The following is a 17,700-nucleotide window of genomic DNA, read 5'->3' on the forward strand; positions in this document are numbered from 1 at the left end:
CCCCCTCCTGCTATTCCCCCTGCTCCTGCCCAAGTCTCCAAGCCCTCACTCTCTCTCTCAAATAAATAAAATCTTTAAAATAAAACAGCAACAAGAAGATTAAAAAATATTTATGATTTTTTTTTTTTTTAGATTTTATTTATTTATTTGTGTGTGAGAGAGAAATCGCACACAAGCAGGGAGAGAGCACAAGGGGCAGGCAGAGGGAGAAGAACGCTCCCCACTGAGCAGAGAACCCATTGCGGCAGATGCAGGCAGATGCTTAACTGAGCCACCCAGGCGTCCCAAAATATTTATGAATTTAACAGGAACATACTGATATAACAAATAGAATGAAATCCCTTGTTCTATGATAGGACATCTTGACACCACAAAGATGCTGATTCTCAAGGACAATCATTTGGATGCAGATAATACTTAACCCATAATTCAACAATATACCAGAATAAATTCCATTAAATGCATTAAAGATTGAAATATTAAAATGAAGCCTTGCAAACAGAAGGAAAACATGAAAAGCATTCCTTTATAGTCTGGGAGTGAGGAAAGTGTATGAAACAAAATCCAGAAGCAATAAAAGAAAACTTAAATTTGACAATAAAATTTATTTTTTTTTTAAAGAGACAATAAAATTTAAAATGTTACATGACAAAAATTTATATAAACATCCAATCACAGTTATATGTAACATGGAAGGGTATCATTACATATTAATGCCACTTACATAAACTTTATAAAGTCAGACCATGTTAGAAGTCAAAAACAGTGGGTATCTTTTAGGAGGCAGAAAGGGATAGTAATTGGGAGAGAACACAAAGGGGCTGATGGAGAATTGGTAATGTTCAGTTTCTTGAAGTTGGATTTTAAAAATCAAGAAGAAAGGCTCAGATTTCATTTATTAAAAACACTATAAGACAGGGACTGCTATTTCCACAACTTTACACACGGTGAAATGAGGCAAGGCACAAAGGTTAAATAATTTGCTCATGACACGGATGACTGGTGCCGCCAGGATTTTAACCCACACTAACTTACTAAAGCCAGCACTCTTAACCAAACCTTCTACGTATCAGAAGATAATAAATGCAACATAATCATCAAACATCAAACACTATAATGAAGTCTTGAAGATTATGATTAATCTGGTCCTTTCAATCACCATATAGCTTTCCTAATACTAACTAATTTGAAGTATGCCACCCCAATGCAAATCCTACGAAAGCAGTAACTATGTCTACTTTACTTTCCACAAGTACTATTCCAAGCAAGTAAGACAGTACCTGCAACATGGCAGATGTTAAATAATTGTTTGTAAGCAAATTACAAATGCATTTGGCTCATTAAAATAAATGTTCTATTTATTTATTTGTTTATTTATTTATTTATTTATTTATAATGTAGGCTCCACACTCAGTATGGAGCCCAATATGGGGCCTGAACTCACAACCCTGAGATAAAGACCTGAGCTGAGATCAACAGTCAGAGGCCCAGATGCCCCATAATAAATGTTCAATGTAATGGAAAAAGCTGAGAAGATCAAAACCCAAACAAAAAATGGGTAAAAGAGGTAAGTAAATAGTTCACAAAAAAGGAAAGACAATTACTTCTGAAATATAAAAAACTGCTCATCATTCCTAATAAAAAGACTACATATTACAACAATATTAACATATCATTTTTACCAATCAGAATGATGTGTTAATATTCTCAGTTGGACAGGCAACGGAGAAACTGGCACTTCCACATATATTACTGAGAGAAATGCAAACTGGTACAATTGTAACAGAGGGGAATTTAACAATATCTAACAAACTAACATATGCATTCCTTAGACAAGCAATCCAGCCTCTAGGAATCTACCCTGATGCCATACCTCCACAGAATAAAGCATACACCAGGTTATTCATCATCTATTATTTCAAATAGCAAAAAACTGGAAATATCCCCAATATCATCCAATAGCAAAGTGAACAAATAAATTATCATATAGCCCAGTGCTGTCTGGGACATGGTTAACCACTAGCTCGTCAGAGATTAAGGGAGACATAATTTGCAACATTTGCCATGAAAATACTCCCACTATGGCTAATTTCAGGCTACAAAATGAAACTAAACATGAAACTGGGAAGAGATGCACAAAAGCACACCATTATGTGTAATATCTCCATTATATAAACACAACAGACACAAATAACCTTAAGAATACAAATAATATTAAAATACAATAATTAGAAAGTAATAGGTTTTGAGCACTTATTTTGTTTTCAATATTGGTAAGGTCTGAATTGTGTTCCCCCCAAAATTCATATGTTGAAGCCCTACTCCTAATGAGATTATATTTGGAATTGGGCCTATAAGGGGGCAGTTAAGGTTAAATAAGTACTAAGAGTGCGGTCCTAATCAGACAGGACTAAGGTCCTTCCTTATAAGAAGAGGAAGAGATACCCAAGATCCCCTCTCCTCCCCTACCCCCACCATCCTTTTGCAAAAAGGAAAGACCAGGTGAGGACACCGCAAGAAGGAAGATATCTGCAAGGCTCAAAGAGCAGCCTCACCAGAAACCAACCCAGAAAGGCACCTTGGTCTTACACTTGTAGCCTCAGAACTGTGAGAAATTAATTTGTTTGAGCCCTCTAGTCTGGTATTTTGTTATGGCAGCCCTAGCAGACTAATATAAACTTATCTATGTTTAATTTATTTTTAATAGTGTTTTTAATAACCAGCTCACAAATTTCCTGAAAATTTAACTTAAGCAGCCATTAAAAAAAACTGGAAAGTCCATTATCATTGATATACAATGATTTCCAAGATATAGTATGAAGTAAAAAATGGAAGATGCAGCATAGTACATAGAGTATGCTGTCTTTTCTATAGAAAAAAGAGAAACTAAGAATGAATTATATATTTTCTTAATTTTTCATAAATAACAGAACACATAAAATATTAAGAACTGAAAAGCTAATACCTATAAAAGATAAGCAGAACCAAAAGGAGAAGATAGAAATAGGAGCTGGTCCTCTCTGAATATATTGTTTTATGTACATTTTACTTTTGAACCATATGTATATATTCAAAAACAAACTAAATCAAAAGACCTTAACACTGAAATATAAATAAGATAATCATTGCTAAGCTAAGCTTTGAAAAATCATTATTTGCAACCCCTCTCCTCTACCCATAAACAAATATTTCAAATGAGGCATCATTCTGCTAGCATTTACCATGATATGTAAAATCACACAATGCCCAATAATCTACATATTATCAGTATTCATTTGGGATAGGTCATCTCCAAGAGATGAATACAATAATGGAATTAAATGAGATTCCAGGATAAACCTAGTTAATAAATGCTGCTAAAGTAAAACTATTACAATTTAAAACATATTCAAAAGAATGGCCAATTTTGATTAGATCATGAATTACCTGTTTGTATTCACTGACACAACTTTGACAGCAAAATCGTTTCTGCTGACCATCAATCACCAGGACATTATTTCCAGCACCTTTGCTGGGCAGGTACTCGCCACACTGTTCACAGCAATTCATTATTAAACCATTGGCCATTCTGTATCTATTAAAGCAGTGGTCACTGCACAGCTTATGAGTCATATTTTTAAAGCTAACTTCATGGCGAATCTAAAAACAAGCAAACAAAAAAGACAAATGAGTATCACAAGTACATTAATAACAAGGTGCACCAATGAAAGAAAATGCCTCAGTAATTTTTCTGTGGAAGGCTTATTTAGGTAAAGAGAAAAACAAAATACCTTTCATTATTCTTTGAACTATTTTATACACACAAGAAATACATGTATGTCACAGGGGGAACCACTACTGACATCACTACAAACTTCTCTAGAAATATCTAAAAAAATGATAGGAAACAACCCAGTTTGGATAATGTCAGTATAAAATTCTAAAACAAACAGACTGGAAATCCTTAGACAAATCCAAAAGGAACTAAAATTAAGTACATTGCTCTAGAAAGGGAGGAGAGAACCAATATTATAAATAATTCAAATGAGGTATGTATAGTACACAGGTTTCTTTTTCTTCAAACAAATGCAAAAACTTTAATACCATATGAATAATGTGCAGTTATCAAAAAATATTTCCTCCACTTGTTCTCCTTCTTAAGCATTCTATTTTGTTGTCTTTCTTCGGTAGTCAACCTATATGTTTAAACACTATGGTTTTGTCTTTACGTGTTCCAAACCTCAAGAAAAGAGTCAATTAATATAATATTATATTTTAATATTTCCTAAATCATTCTCCCCATGGGAGAATGGGATTACATAATGGGATATAAGATAAATTTTATATATCCTCAGTTTTAAGGAAATATATACTGAAAATTAATCATAACTAAAGTTAAGAATATTCCCATTAGTTAGAACTAAAGAGAAAAGGTACAAAAATACAAACCTCTGTTAGTTTACCACAAATTGTACATCTTGATTTATTTAGAGCTCCTTTAGTAGGATTCTGTTTGTCCTCATAGAGAGACAAACAAGATGTACTACAGAATTCCTGGAAGGATTCACTTGAATCCACTTGAGCAACAATGGTTCCTTTCATTGTCGTTATATCTCTGAAAAATAAGCAGAACAACTTAAAGTAAAATTATGTTTTAAAAGAAATCAAATATAAGAGTAATAACTAACATTTCTAATTTCCATAAACTGAACCCTGGGAATCAAACACCATTTTTAGGTCCATTAAATCACTTTTACTATTTAAAACCTCTTGGCAATAAAATATGAACACAGAAGATTAAGAAGCAAAAGTATCTTACAATATTAAATCTTTGCCAGTGTTCAATTTATCTTCAAACTCCTTCACAAGGCTTTCAGATATTGGAAATACTTAAAAAAAAAAAAAAAAAAAAATTGTTTGGGCACCTGGGTGGCTCAGTCAGTTAAGTGGCTGCCTTCGGCTCAGGTCATGATCCCACAGTCCTGGGATCAAGCCCCGCACTGGGCTGCCTGCTTGGCGGAGAGCCTGCTTCTCCCTCTCCCTCTGCCTGCCACTCTGCCTACTTGTGCTATCTCTCTGTCAAATAAATAAATAAAATCTGTTAGGAGCGCCTGGGTGGCTCAGTCATTAAGCTTCTGTCTTCGGCTCAGGTCATGATCCCAGGGTCCTGGGATCCAGCCCCACGTCGGGCTCCTTGCTCAGCGGGAAGACTGCTTCTCCCTTCCCCACTCCCCCTGCTTGTGTTCCTGCTCTTGTATCTCTGTCAAATAAATAAATAAAATCTAAAAATAATAAAATCGAAATAAAATATTTTTTTTAAGAAAGTATTATTTATATGGAGTTTAATGTCCAGGTCTAATCTGAGGTATAAATTCATAATACCTAGTCAATTCCTTTCCCATGGGTAAGTAGAAAGCTTGGAAGATCTAGGTCACAGAAATATGACATATATTCTAGAGAGGATAATTGAACTTAAGTAAACTCCCATACCCATAACCCAAAATAACCCCACCTACCATTCTATACATTCTCTACAGCTCTCCAAATGCAATTAGAAATGGTAGAAAACAGGGCGCCTGGGTGGCTCAGTCGGTTAAGCATCTGCCTTCGGCTCAGGTCATGATCCCAGGGTCCTGGGACTGAGCCCCACGTCAGGCTCCCTTCAGCATGGAGCCTGCTTTTCCCTCTCCCTCTGCTCCTCCCCCCTGCTTACTCGCTCGCTCTCCTGCTCTCTCTCTCAAATAAAGAAAATGTTTAAAAAAAGAAATGGTAGAAAACAATACTGATGACCTGTGAAGTTTTCCTTTAATAAAATTCTCAATTTTGAGGTCCTAATATTATAGTATGTAAAAGTTTACTACTATAAAGCAGTCTAAAAACTAGATAACTGTTCCAATATTTGAATTTATTAAACTTGTACAGAACACTAAGCCTTTTTCAAAGTTCTAAGATCTAAAAATATCTTCACAAACTTGGGCTACACCAAGAGGACGATACAGAAAGAAAATCTACCAGGTCTGACCATACACATAATATGCCATATTCCACTTTTTTTTAAGTAGGCTCAGCACAGAGCCCAACAGGGCTCCAACTCACAACCCTGAGGATCAAGACCTGAGCTGAGATCAACCAACTGAGCCACCTAGGTACCCCAATATTCCATTTATTTTTAACTAGTTGAAGCCAGACCTAAAAATTGGCAGAAGAAGTGTCTCTCTCCAAGGCTATCAAAAAACTGGTACCTGAGTCTTAAAACGGTGAGTATTCTAATGATTTAATGTTCAAAACAGACATAAAAACAGAAAATCCAAAGACTTGCCAATTTAAAATAATCTTAAGATGAAGATAGTACAAAATTTGACCTATTTTTATACAGAACTAGTTATATATAAACTGCAAAACAATTTTATCTGGCTAGAACTAAATTCTAATAATTAATAATGCAAATAAACATGTATGCATTTTGACAAATTCAAGAAGTCCAATGGAGATTACAGACAAAATTACAAGGGCCTAGTGTTTAAATCAACCCCAGGGGTACCTGCGTGGCTTAGTCAGCTAGGCATCCAACTCTTGATTTATGCTAGGGTCGTGGTCTCAGGGATTAAGCCCCATGTCCGGCTCCATGCTCGGTATGGAGTCTGCTTGAGATTCTCTCTCTCCCTCTCCCTCTGCCCCCCTCCCTACTGCAAGCTTACGCACGTGCTCTCTCTCTCAAATAAATCAATTAATCTTTTATGAATAAATAAATAAATAAACAAACACAAACCAACCAACCCCAAAGCCTATCCAAATTGGAAGCCTTTTAATCATAAGCCACCTGGTGGTGGTAGAGAAAGTTTGGCTTTAAGATTCAAACAACTGGCTTACCAATTTTTCAAACACCAGAAATCACCTCTAAGACTCTTATAATTGCTTCTCGGCCTTATGGCTAAGATCAAGTCTAAGACTCTTATAATTTACCTAAAATTATATACCACCAATATTCAATCATATGGAATTATGTTGAAAGGTAAGCCTTACCTACACTTTTGGTGAGCAAAGCATAATCTACAGACTTGTCAGATCCCTATGTTGTATACCTGAAACTAATGTAACACCATTGTGTCAACTGTACTTCAATTTAAAAAAAAAAAAAGGAAAGGTAAACCTTACTTTTTACACATAACACAAAGTTTCTTTGGAGCCGGCTTGTGAGAGAAGGAAGAAAGGCAGGTGGTAGAACAAAAGAGGTGAGCTGATCCTTTTCGTTGATAAGCTGTCTGTCCCTTCTGTAAAGGTTTTTTGCAGTTTGCACAAGTGACTTTAACTGGCTTAGTGGGTTGTTGTTGTGCAGATGGCTGGAAAATTTGTTTAGGAAGCGAGGCCACTGGTGATAAAGAATCCACCCCTGGTTGTTTCTGATTACGAGGAAATGAAGCTGACTGGGAAATCCAGGAATCTTAAAAACAAAATGCACAAGGAAAAGTAATGAAACAGGTATTTACACACATTGACAATGTTATTACATAAACAGTTTTAACTTCCCATCTTGTACAAGTTTAAGACATTAATAAGGCAGCAGTATAGCAGATAAATAAAAACCAAAGTTTTGGAATAAGAATGCCTGGTTGAGGTGCGCCTGGGTGGCTCAGTCTTTAAGCATCTGCCTTCAGCTCAGGTCATGATTCCAGGGTCCTGCGATTGAGCCCCGCATCCGGCTCCCTGCTCAGTGGGGGGCCTGCTTCTCCCTCTCCCACTCCCCCTGCTTGTGTTCCCTCTTTCACTGTCTCTCTCTCTCTCTCTCTCTGTCAAAGAAAGAAAGAGAAGAAGGAAGGAAGGAAGGAAGCAAGCAAGCAAGCAAGCAAGCAAGCCTGGTTAACATTTAGACTCCAATCACTAGACTGGAAAGTTAAACTCTGTGCCTAACTCTTCTCTAAACTGGAAATTGTACCAAACTTATACGAATGGTAACATTAAATGATAATACATGCAATAAACCATAGTGACTAGCATAGAGGAAGCACTAAAAAATATTAGTCATTATTTATTAATCAGGAAGAATTAATTTATAGAATATTCCTTTAAGTAAGGAACACATACATCAACATAAAACTATAATAAAATCTTGACCAATCAGAACCTTTGACAAATACAGTACAGGTTTGATAAAGTTTATACAGGATTATATTAAAAATACATATATTTTTTAAGTGGGCTCCACACTGGCTCCACCCAACATGGTGCTTGAACGCACAACCCAGAGATCAAGACCTGAGCTGAGATCAAGAGTGGACACTTAACCATCTGAGCCACCCAGGCACACCTCAAAACAGCTTTTTAAAACAGCTTTTTTCATGGCCTCTAGAGCACATAATCTCAAAGAAATCAGAGTGTAACACAGAAGTGATAAGCCAACATATAGTGACCAACCCAACATCTCATTACTCTCTCACCGCAAAGTTTCAGTATTGCACAGAATTAAAAGATAACACTGGAGTGCAGAGTAATTTATCTTTTCTCTCTTTAATAGTAAGCTTCTTTGGTGCTTAACAGGAAGTGTCCAGCTTACTACACTAGTTACTACTCCACAAACCTCACCACACTAACAATACCATAACTTTTTTCCCTTCTGAAACTTTATAGACCACCATTTCTATTGTCTCTAGTAACCTAGAAAGGTTCTTCCAAATTTTGAACTTCCATACATAAAACGTTGCCCTTCTATACGAAAAACAATTTTTTTTCCTTCCACAGAAGTACAAATATATCTGGAGCTCAGGAAAACTTCTCTACTATCAAAACCTTAAGGAGGGTGATTTCCTGGTTCCAACCCAGTCCATCAACCTAATGATTTCAAGGGGCTACATAACACTGTTATTAAAATTTTACCTTACTCCACAATATGCCTTCCCACAAAAACTGTACTTTATACAGAGTAAACTGAGTGCATTCTAGAATCCTGTTATCCTGCTATTATGAAGGTAATGTACCAGTTTTAATAAACAGGTAAAAATATTAATGGATATGAAGAAAATCAGTTGCCCCTTCAACAGCCTGGCTTTGAACTACATGAGTCCACTTATATGCAGACTTTTTTATTATACAGTATTATAAAGGTATTTTATTTTCCTTACGATTTTTTTTTTTAAAGATTTTATTTATTTATTTGACAGAGAGAGAGAGCACAAGCAGGGGGAGTGGCAGGCAGAGGGAGAAGCAGGCTCCCCGCAGAGCAGGGGGAACCTGATGTAGGACTCAATCCCAGGACCCCGGGATCATGACCTGAGGTGAAGGCAGTCACTTAACCAACTGAGCCACCCAGGCGCCCTTCTTTATGATTTTCTTAATAACATTCTTTTCTCGGGCACCTGGGTGGCTCAGATGGTTAAGCGTCTGCCTTCGGCTCAGGTCATGATCTCGGGGTCCTGGGATCGAGTCCCACCATCGGGCTCCCTGCTCCTTGGGAGCCTGCTTCTCCCTCTGCCTCTCTCTCTCTCTCTCTCTGTCTCTCATGAATAAATAAATAAAATCTTTAAAAAAAAAAAAAAAACCATTCTTTTCTCTAGCTTACTTTACGGTAAGAATGCAGTATATAATACATATCATACAAAATACGTGTTGACTATCTATCATTAAGGCTTTTAGTCAACAGTAGGCTACTAGCAAAACAAACAGTAGGCTACTAGTAGTTACATTTTGGGGGAGTCAAAAGTTACATGTGAATTTTCAAGTGCACAGTAAACAGGGGCGGGGGGCGGGGAGAGTTGGCACCCCTTATCCCTGCAATGTTTAAGAGTTAATTGTAATCACTAACTGAAAATTTCACTTTATGAAGGGCTTCCAATTGAAAATTATATTTGAACATATGCTAGAAGAAAATAGCTTATTGAAACACAATTACTGGCTCCTTAAGATTCTTGATTCTGTAGGTTTATCATTTGAATATATACTTAAAGAAACTAAACTTAAGAACATCTATTAACTTGATTTTGAAAAAATGGCATGCTTTTTTTAAAATTTAGTTTGAGACCCTGTATAAATAATATGTCACCCTTAATCTATTTTCAGCTCTTATATTTCTCCTACTTTCAAATTTTCACATCCTCCAACATCAAAACAGTTTTAGGAAGAGAAGTTTTATCTAAACCCTCTATTTTATACAAAGGACACCAAGGGATAACAGCTTAATTTGCCCAAGTCACAATTAGTCTGAGAGGCAGTATAAATAGCCAAGATTTTATAACTCCCAATTACAAAGCAGCAAATAAAAACAAGAGCTAATTCATAAACAAAGGAGCAAAAGGTGTATCTGTTTAGTTTTTCTGATAAGTAACATATAGTCCCTTGTATAAGTTTCAGTAAACAGGAACACAATTCTTTTTTTGATTTTTAAATATTTTTTAAGTAATCTCTACACCCAACAGGGGCTCGAACCCACCACACCAAGATCAAGAATCACATGCTCTACCAACTGAGCCAGCCAGGCACCCCCCAAGAACACAATTCTTACAATGATCTGCCCCTTTGACTCAGCAATATTCCTAAAGAAATAAGATCCTAAGATACATGCATAAGAATATTCTTGAGTTATTTAAATAGTAAAAACTGGAACTAAGCTAAATAGAGAATAAAATCAAATATATCAAGATGTATTGTTAGGTATTTAAAGGGATGGTAGGAGAAAAGAGTTTACAAAACTGAATCTAAACTATGATCTCAGGTTAGAATTAAGTGTACTACTCTCAATGGTGAGATTAATTATTTTCCTCTTCGTACTCTTATGTTTTTAATATACTTATAATTACAGTAAAGACAAAATGGCTATTTTGAAATTAATTTGACCATTATCATTTCTTAAATGTTTATGTGAGCCAGAAGGTTACAGTGAAAGAAACTTATATATATATACAGCTGGTAGGTAGGTATATATAGATATATATATATATATACAGCTGGTAGGTAGGTATATAAAGGTTGGTAAAACCTTTCTGGAAGGCACTATGACAGTATTATTTCAACAACTTTAAAATGCTCATACCAACTCACACATACATCACCCCCCAATCCAGACCTACCTATGAATATATATACACACACAAAGAAGGAAAGGGTCTTGGAAGGCAGGAGAAATTTTCCAAATTGAGTAATAAGGAACCTATTTCTTTCAAAATCACTATAAACCAAATACATTTTTTCAACCAAAAATCTTTGGAAGGAGGGGGACAGTGATATCCTTTGGCCTAGTAACTTCATTTCTAAGAATATACTCTAAAGAAATGAGAAGATGTTCATCATAAACCTATAATTAGCAAAATATGGGAAACAGTATAAACTGCCAAATATGGGAACAGTATATCCATATCTACTGTGCAGCCATTAAAACTTTTGTGTATAAATGTTAACGGTATGAGAAAATATAATGTAAAGTGGGAAACAAACAGGAAGCAAAATTATTCAGAGTTGCATTTCAACCAAAATAAAAATAAAATGGAAAAAACCTTAAAGACAGTCACTTAAAGCACTGACAGTGGTAATTTTCAGTTAATAATACTATCGGGAATTTTTTCCCTCATTTTTTAATTATAGATTTTCCAAAAATTCTTCAATAATTAAACATTACTCTCATAACCAAAAAAATAACAAGGAAAAATGACTAGCATTTTATACCATTCTACACTACTATATTTTAGTCATTCCTTATTATTCTCCACAATTTCTAGGCCAATAAGGTTGCTAATGAGCCTAAAATGATGAGAAAATGAGAGAAAAACAGAGAAGGATATATAAGAGAGACAGACATAAAAAAGTTTGGGGGCAGAGGTGAAAGAGAAAGGGACATAAAGACAAGGTCATCAAAAGCCAGAGTTCTTACAACTTCTCTTTTTTAATGTTTTCACAAAGCAAAGCTGCCTGAAGAAAAATTGTTCAAATAGTTGAGAAATTTACCAACCTTAAATATTAAAAAAAGGAATAAAATGCTAATAAGAAAAAATTAAAATCAGATAAGCGATCAAAATTACAAGTAAAGTAAAAACAAATCTAAATGCACCTATTATACTATATTATTCCTTAAGTGTGCTACTTATCTTATTTCACTATTTACACATTACTACTAAATACTAAAAATATATTAGCAAAAACTAAGTATATGACAAATAAGATGCCAATCTGTTAGATTCCAGTGGTAGTGAATGTGAAGAGTATTTATTCCAATCCTTTAGACATAGATTTCTGGGATTAATTTTCTAATAATCTGCAAAGAAATACATGGTTTTACATCTCTTCTTAGCTAAAATTTCAAACTTTTAAAAGTCAATGGAATTAACTTCTCTTACATGAATAAACTAACCAAGGTAATACCAATTACTACAGTGAAAAAAGAATCAGGCAATTTTACATGGAGTAGATCACTTAATGCTTACCAGGATTATGATGAGTTGCAGATTCTCCATTCTGAAATACGTCTCCTGCCACATTCATTCTACCAGGATTAAAAGGTCCTACTCCAGTCTTGGTCTGTGAAGTTAAAGATGGGGTGTATGTTTGTATATTAACACCAAAATTACTTGACTGCAGTCCGTTAGAGACATCTCCCAAGTTGGTATTCTGCAGTGATGTTACATGTGTAATCATTAAGTTCATATCTCGCCCGTCAGTATTTTCTAATTGGCCATCATTCACAGAGCTTACACCTGTTTCTAAGGTTGTAACATTAGCAATCTGAATTTCAGAGTCTGGTTCTGTGGTGATACCACTATTACCCATTCCTGCATTTACCTTACTTCTTGAAAAACTGGAAGTGGAGAAATCCACATCATTGGTTCTGTTTTTAGTCTCAGGAGGTCTCCGTTCAATAAAATTGGAGGAATTTTTCTCTTGCCCTTGATTTGTTTCCATGTCCTCTTCATCATCAATGACAATTGTCTCACTTACACTTCCTTTCTGAGAAGCCAACTCTTTTGAGGAAGGAAGAATTTTGGAATCATTTCCTTGTAGTTCTTCATTTTTTGATGATGTAAATGTTATGGTTCTTTGATCAGCTACCACCGGTGCAGAAGGTGGGGGAGGTTGTACAGGTTCGATAAAAACAACATCATCATCATCTTCCACTGACGAGTTTTGAAATTTATTAGATCTAGCAACTAAAGGATTAGGTGGACCACTAAATGAATTTCCTACATTGGTGAGACTAGTTGCCATGGCCGTACTCCCTAATAAAACAGGAGTCTGATCAGTCAATTCTAATCCTCCCACTGAACCTGTGTCCATGCCAAGAAACCTGTAAAGGAGATGGAAAAAAGAAGAAAACAAATGTCAATATAATCTTTTGTTCTTCTAACTGAAATATTTTAAAGTACTTTTCTTTTTATTCTAAATGACAATAATTCTTATCCAATAAAAGAAAAATTTGGTATCCAATCTATGAACTCATTCACTAATCATTTTACATAGTTTACATGTAAACCTCTTGAATATAAAAAGAAATGTAATTAACCGATTTTCAGTAATGATATGCAGTATATTTCCACCTCTACCACCTCCTTTCTACCACACTATTTAAGCTATAAACTTTAATACTGAAAATATAGATAAATCCTTCGATATGTATTTGAACAAGAAAATAACCAAAATCTGACAACAAAAATCCCTTCTCTATACTTTTATCCCATTTACCCACTGTATTAAATAAGATGATACAATCTAATCCCTAATTTCCCTTACATCTTTTTTTAATTCCTTTTTCTCATATTCCCTGGCTCCCTTATAACTATAAATTAAATCCTCTGAGAATCTGAAATCTTTCTTGACCCTATCCAGAAAGCTTAAATCTTTGACAGGAACAATGCTGCGTGCTTTATATCCACATATCAGGGTGAATAATGGCTCCCAAAGATATCAGATCCTAATCCCTGGAACCTGCAAAGGTTACTTTATATGGGAAAAGGGTCTTTGCAGATATGATTAAGATTGAGGATTTAAAAACAGATTAGTTGGGTGGACCCTAAATGCACAAGCTTGCAAAGGGAGGTGGAAGGAGATTGCAGGCGTAAGAGAAGGCAGTGTGACCACAGAGACATATTGGAGATCAGAGACTGAAGTAACCCATCCAAGGAATACTGGCAGTCACCAGAATGTAGAGAGGCAAGGAATGGATTCTCTCCTAGGGCCTCCAGAGGAAGGATGGCCCTGCTGACACCTTGATTTGAGCCCTGTGGCATTGATTTCCAACTTAAAACCTCCAGAATCATTAGAGAAAAAAGTTTCTGTTGTTTTAATCCACCAAAATTTACGGTAATCTGTTACAATGGCTACAGGAAATTTATACATCCCACTTCTTGGTTACATTTTCAAAACAACTCTTGATATAGCTATAATTTTTGTCCCATTTTAATGAATAAGAAATTACGGTTTAGAGATGCTAACTAACCTGCCCAAGTCACATAGCTAGAATGCATGCCCGGGTCTTTATAATTCAATAGTCCAAGCTCTTCATTACTCTGCTATATTCAACCAGTATTTTCTGAGCATCTGATATATAAGCAGGGCTGTGCTGAAGCCAAAGAGACAACAGAGAGTTAACGGTGAAGAGCCAGAAATGAAAATAAGTTCTTGAGCAGATGGAGAGGATGAGGTCATGGACACAGGTGGTAGTAGAACTAATCCTGAACATGAATCAGAGAATTAGAAAAAAAAGGGGGGGGGGGATAAAAGGGGGGGAAAGGAAGGGTGGGTATAGACTGATTGCAGGTTACTCTGTAGATGGAGTGGATGGGAATCTGAAGTGGTTAATACATGGTAGCCTAATTTTCACAGAGTAAGTCATCTGAGAAGGTGAGGATACAGTGGTTGTACAAGTTAAAGACTGGTTTAAGAGCCCCAACACCAACTTATAAATCCTTTGTAATCCTCTTTCTCTAATAAAACCACTTAGCCCAGTTTAAAAAAATAAAAACAAAAAAAAGGCTGGTTTAAGAACATTGACTACTTCATATATACTGCTATTTGTTCATTTTGCTATAAGGAGTGTCTGGGACAATGAAGACGATACTAATATACATAAATATAACTTTGGCAGATAGGTGACAGGGATGGAGAAATTGTTCATTGTATATTTTGTTGTATTTTAATTTCTGAACATAATTTCTCACTTGATTTTAAAGCAAAAATTAAAGTTTTTAAAAACAAAGTGGTAATAGATTGATCAGAGAAGACCTCTTTGAGCAGGTGATACTTATACTGAAATCTGTAATGACAAGAAAGATCCAATTTGGGGGAAAATTGTAGGAAGGGCATCCTGCAAAAGCCTGAGGTAATGAAGTTGGTGAATTCAAGCAAGAGAATAAAGACCAATGTGGCTGAACAAGTTGGTAGGGAAGAACTGTAGGGGATAAAAAACTTGCACAGAAAAACCCCCCAAGGCCAACAAGTTAGTTCATTAACTGCATTCAACGAAGATTTATGAAGCACCTAACCTAGTATGTACAAGACACTCATTTGGACACCTGAGAGGGAAAAAAAAAAAATCAGTAAACAAAACAAGTAAACATCCCTGAAATTAGCAATCATGAATTCTAAATGCCAAGTTTGGATTTTACTGTAACAGGAATCATTGTAGTGTTTTCACTAAAAGGTTAACATGTTGCTTACATTTTTAATACATTGTTTGGCCTGCTATTTGGGAAATGGATTATAAAAAGGCAGGACTAGAAGCAAAGAAACCAACTAGATGGCCACTGATCGAAGTGAGAGATAATAGTACCTGAAACAAAGGTGATGATAGGAGATGGAAAAAAGTGAACAGATTAGTGATTTTTAAAAAGTAGATCTCAGGCGCCTGGGTGGCTCAGTTGGTTGGGCGACTGCCTTCAGCTCAGGTCATGATCCTGGAATCCCAGGATCAAGTCCCACATCGGGCTCCCTGCTCAGCAGGGAGTCTGCTTCTCCCTCTGACCCTCCCCCCTCTCATGCGTGCTCTCTCTCTCATTCTCTCTCACATAAATAAAATCTTTAAAAAATAAAAAATAAAAAAAAGTAGATCTAACATGAAAAGATCAATAAATTACTGTTGACTGGAAGTCACAGAACACAGAACATTATTACTACAATGTTATGCATTCTCCAAAAACCTATAAAGATACACACACTACATATATTTTTATGTAAATTCGTGAAAAAAATAAAACTTCTGAAAGGATCACATTATACTGATATATATATAGCTTACGAGGAGGAGCAGGGAGTCTGAGTAGGAGAGGTGATCAACAAGTTGCACTTTTTTTTTTTTTAAGATTTTATTTATTTATTTGACAGAGGGAGACACAGCAAGAGAGGGATCACAAGCAGGGGGAGTGGGAGAGGGAGAAGCAGGCTTCTTGCTGAGCAGGGAGCCCGATGCAGGGCTCGATCCCAGGACCCTGGGATCATGACCTGAGCCAAGGCAGACATTTAACGACTGAGCCACCCAGGCGCCCCAACAAGTTGCACTTTAGATTTAACATTAATCTAAAACGAATTTCAGGCAGCTAAGCATCTGAATGAATAATGGGAAAAACAGGAGTCAACAACAGAAAACAATATAAAGTTGATAAAGCATTAAAGAGGAAGGGATTATCAATCTCCAGAAACAAAAGGGATAAAGAATAAGCACTTTTCACAGACATTAAATAGGGGTATAACGACTACATTATGAAAACACTGGATAGACCATAACTAATTTGCTCTTCTCACTGAATGTCTAGAACCTAAAAGCGTGCCTAGGCACACAGTATACACTCAGCTGTCCCAAATATTTGTGGAAGGGCCAGAAGGCAAAAACCCGTATGTTCATTTTGACTACCAGAGTTATTTTTAAGTAATATGATTATTTAATTGTCAAGGTATACAATCTAGTCCCTTATTTTATATATAATGTGCTATTCTCTGACCTTAAGCATCCTACTCAAACCAAGTTTAGTTTCAATCAACACAGTAATGAAAATGAAATATTTTCAATAACAAATAGTATTTTATAGGAAAAGCCTTATTGTATTTTCACTTAACTGTGACAAAACCTTGAGTTAAATAAGAGAGATGTTAACTTTTCTATAATAAAACCGTATCTCAGACACAGTAAAGCTCAGTTCCAAAACCAGTCTCCAAATCATTACTCTAAGAGCAAGAACTGTGTCTCTGTCAGTATGGAAGACATGTTGATACTGGGAAATGGCAGAAGATACATTTATATCTGCTTTAAAGAAAACAAATTCTATTTAAAAGTTTAAGGGGTGGCTTGATTTGACTTACTCAAAGATCTACAAATTGCCATTCCATACTCTAAGACATTTAAATATTTTCAAAAATTAAAATTTTTGAGCCTGGGTGGCTCAGCTGGTTAAGCACCCGACTCTTGGTTTCCACTCAGTTCATGATCTCAGGGTTGTGGGATGGAGCCCCCAGTGGGGTTCCGCACTCAGCAGGAAGTCTGCATTTCTCCCTCTCTCTCTCTCTCTCCCCCTCTGCCCCTCCACCCACTTGTGTGCGCTCTCTCTCTCTCCCTCTCCCTAAAATAAATAAAGGTTAAAAAATAAAATAAAATAAAATATATACACCATTACTCTGAAACAGCTCCTCACTAAGGAAGACTTCTTCAGGGTAAAACAGTAACATATGCTAGGGGAAACCCTCATATAAGGCCTTCACATAATTTTAAGTAAACATAAAAAAAAAAAAATTTAACATTACCACTACAGAAAGTATTAA

At 35.8% G+C, this 17,700-nt stretch overlaps 1 protein-coding gene across 3 annotated transcripts in view; it reads right to left on the minus strand.

Annotated features, from left to right (window-relative positions):
* Positions 1-17,700, minus strand: part of ZMYM2 (zinc finger MYM-type containing 2) — a 93,681-nt gene that overhangs the window by 65,392 nt on the left and 10,589 nt on the right. For 2 of the 3 annotated variants that reach the window (XM_045869138.3, XM_045869137.3), the window contains exons 2-5: positions 12,384-13,240; positions 7,135-7,420; positions 4,429-4,594; positions 3,427-3,639 (exon numbers count right to left, since the gene is read on the minus strand). In XM_045869138.3, the coding sequence (XP_045725094.1) occupies positions 3,427-3,639; positions 4,429-4,594; positions 7,135-7,420; positions 12,384-13,230 (1,512 nt within the window). In that variant the 5' untranslated portion in view covers positions 13,231-13,240. The remainder of the gene's footprint in view (positions 1-3,426; positions 3,640-4,428; positions 4,595-7,134; positions 7,421-12,383; positions 13,241-17,700) is intronic. The other variant, XM_045869139.3, reaches the window with a different exon arrangement.

Source organism: Mirounga angustirostris, unplaced genomic scaffold (assembly GCF_029215605.1).
Source record: "Mirounga angustirostris isolate CCGP_5_RB_7025 unplaced genomic scaffold, mMirAng1.0.hap1 SCAF_3, whole genome shotgun sequence".
NCBI lineage: Eukaryota > Metazoa > Chordata > Mammalia > Carnivora > Phocidae > Mirounga > Mirounga angustirostris.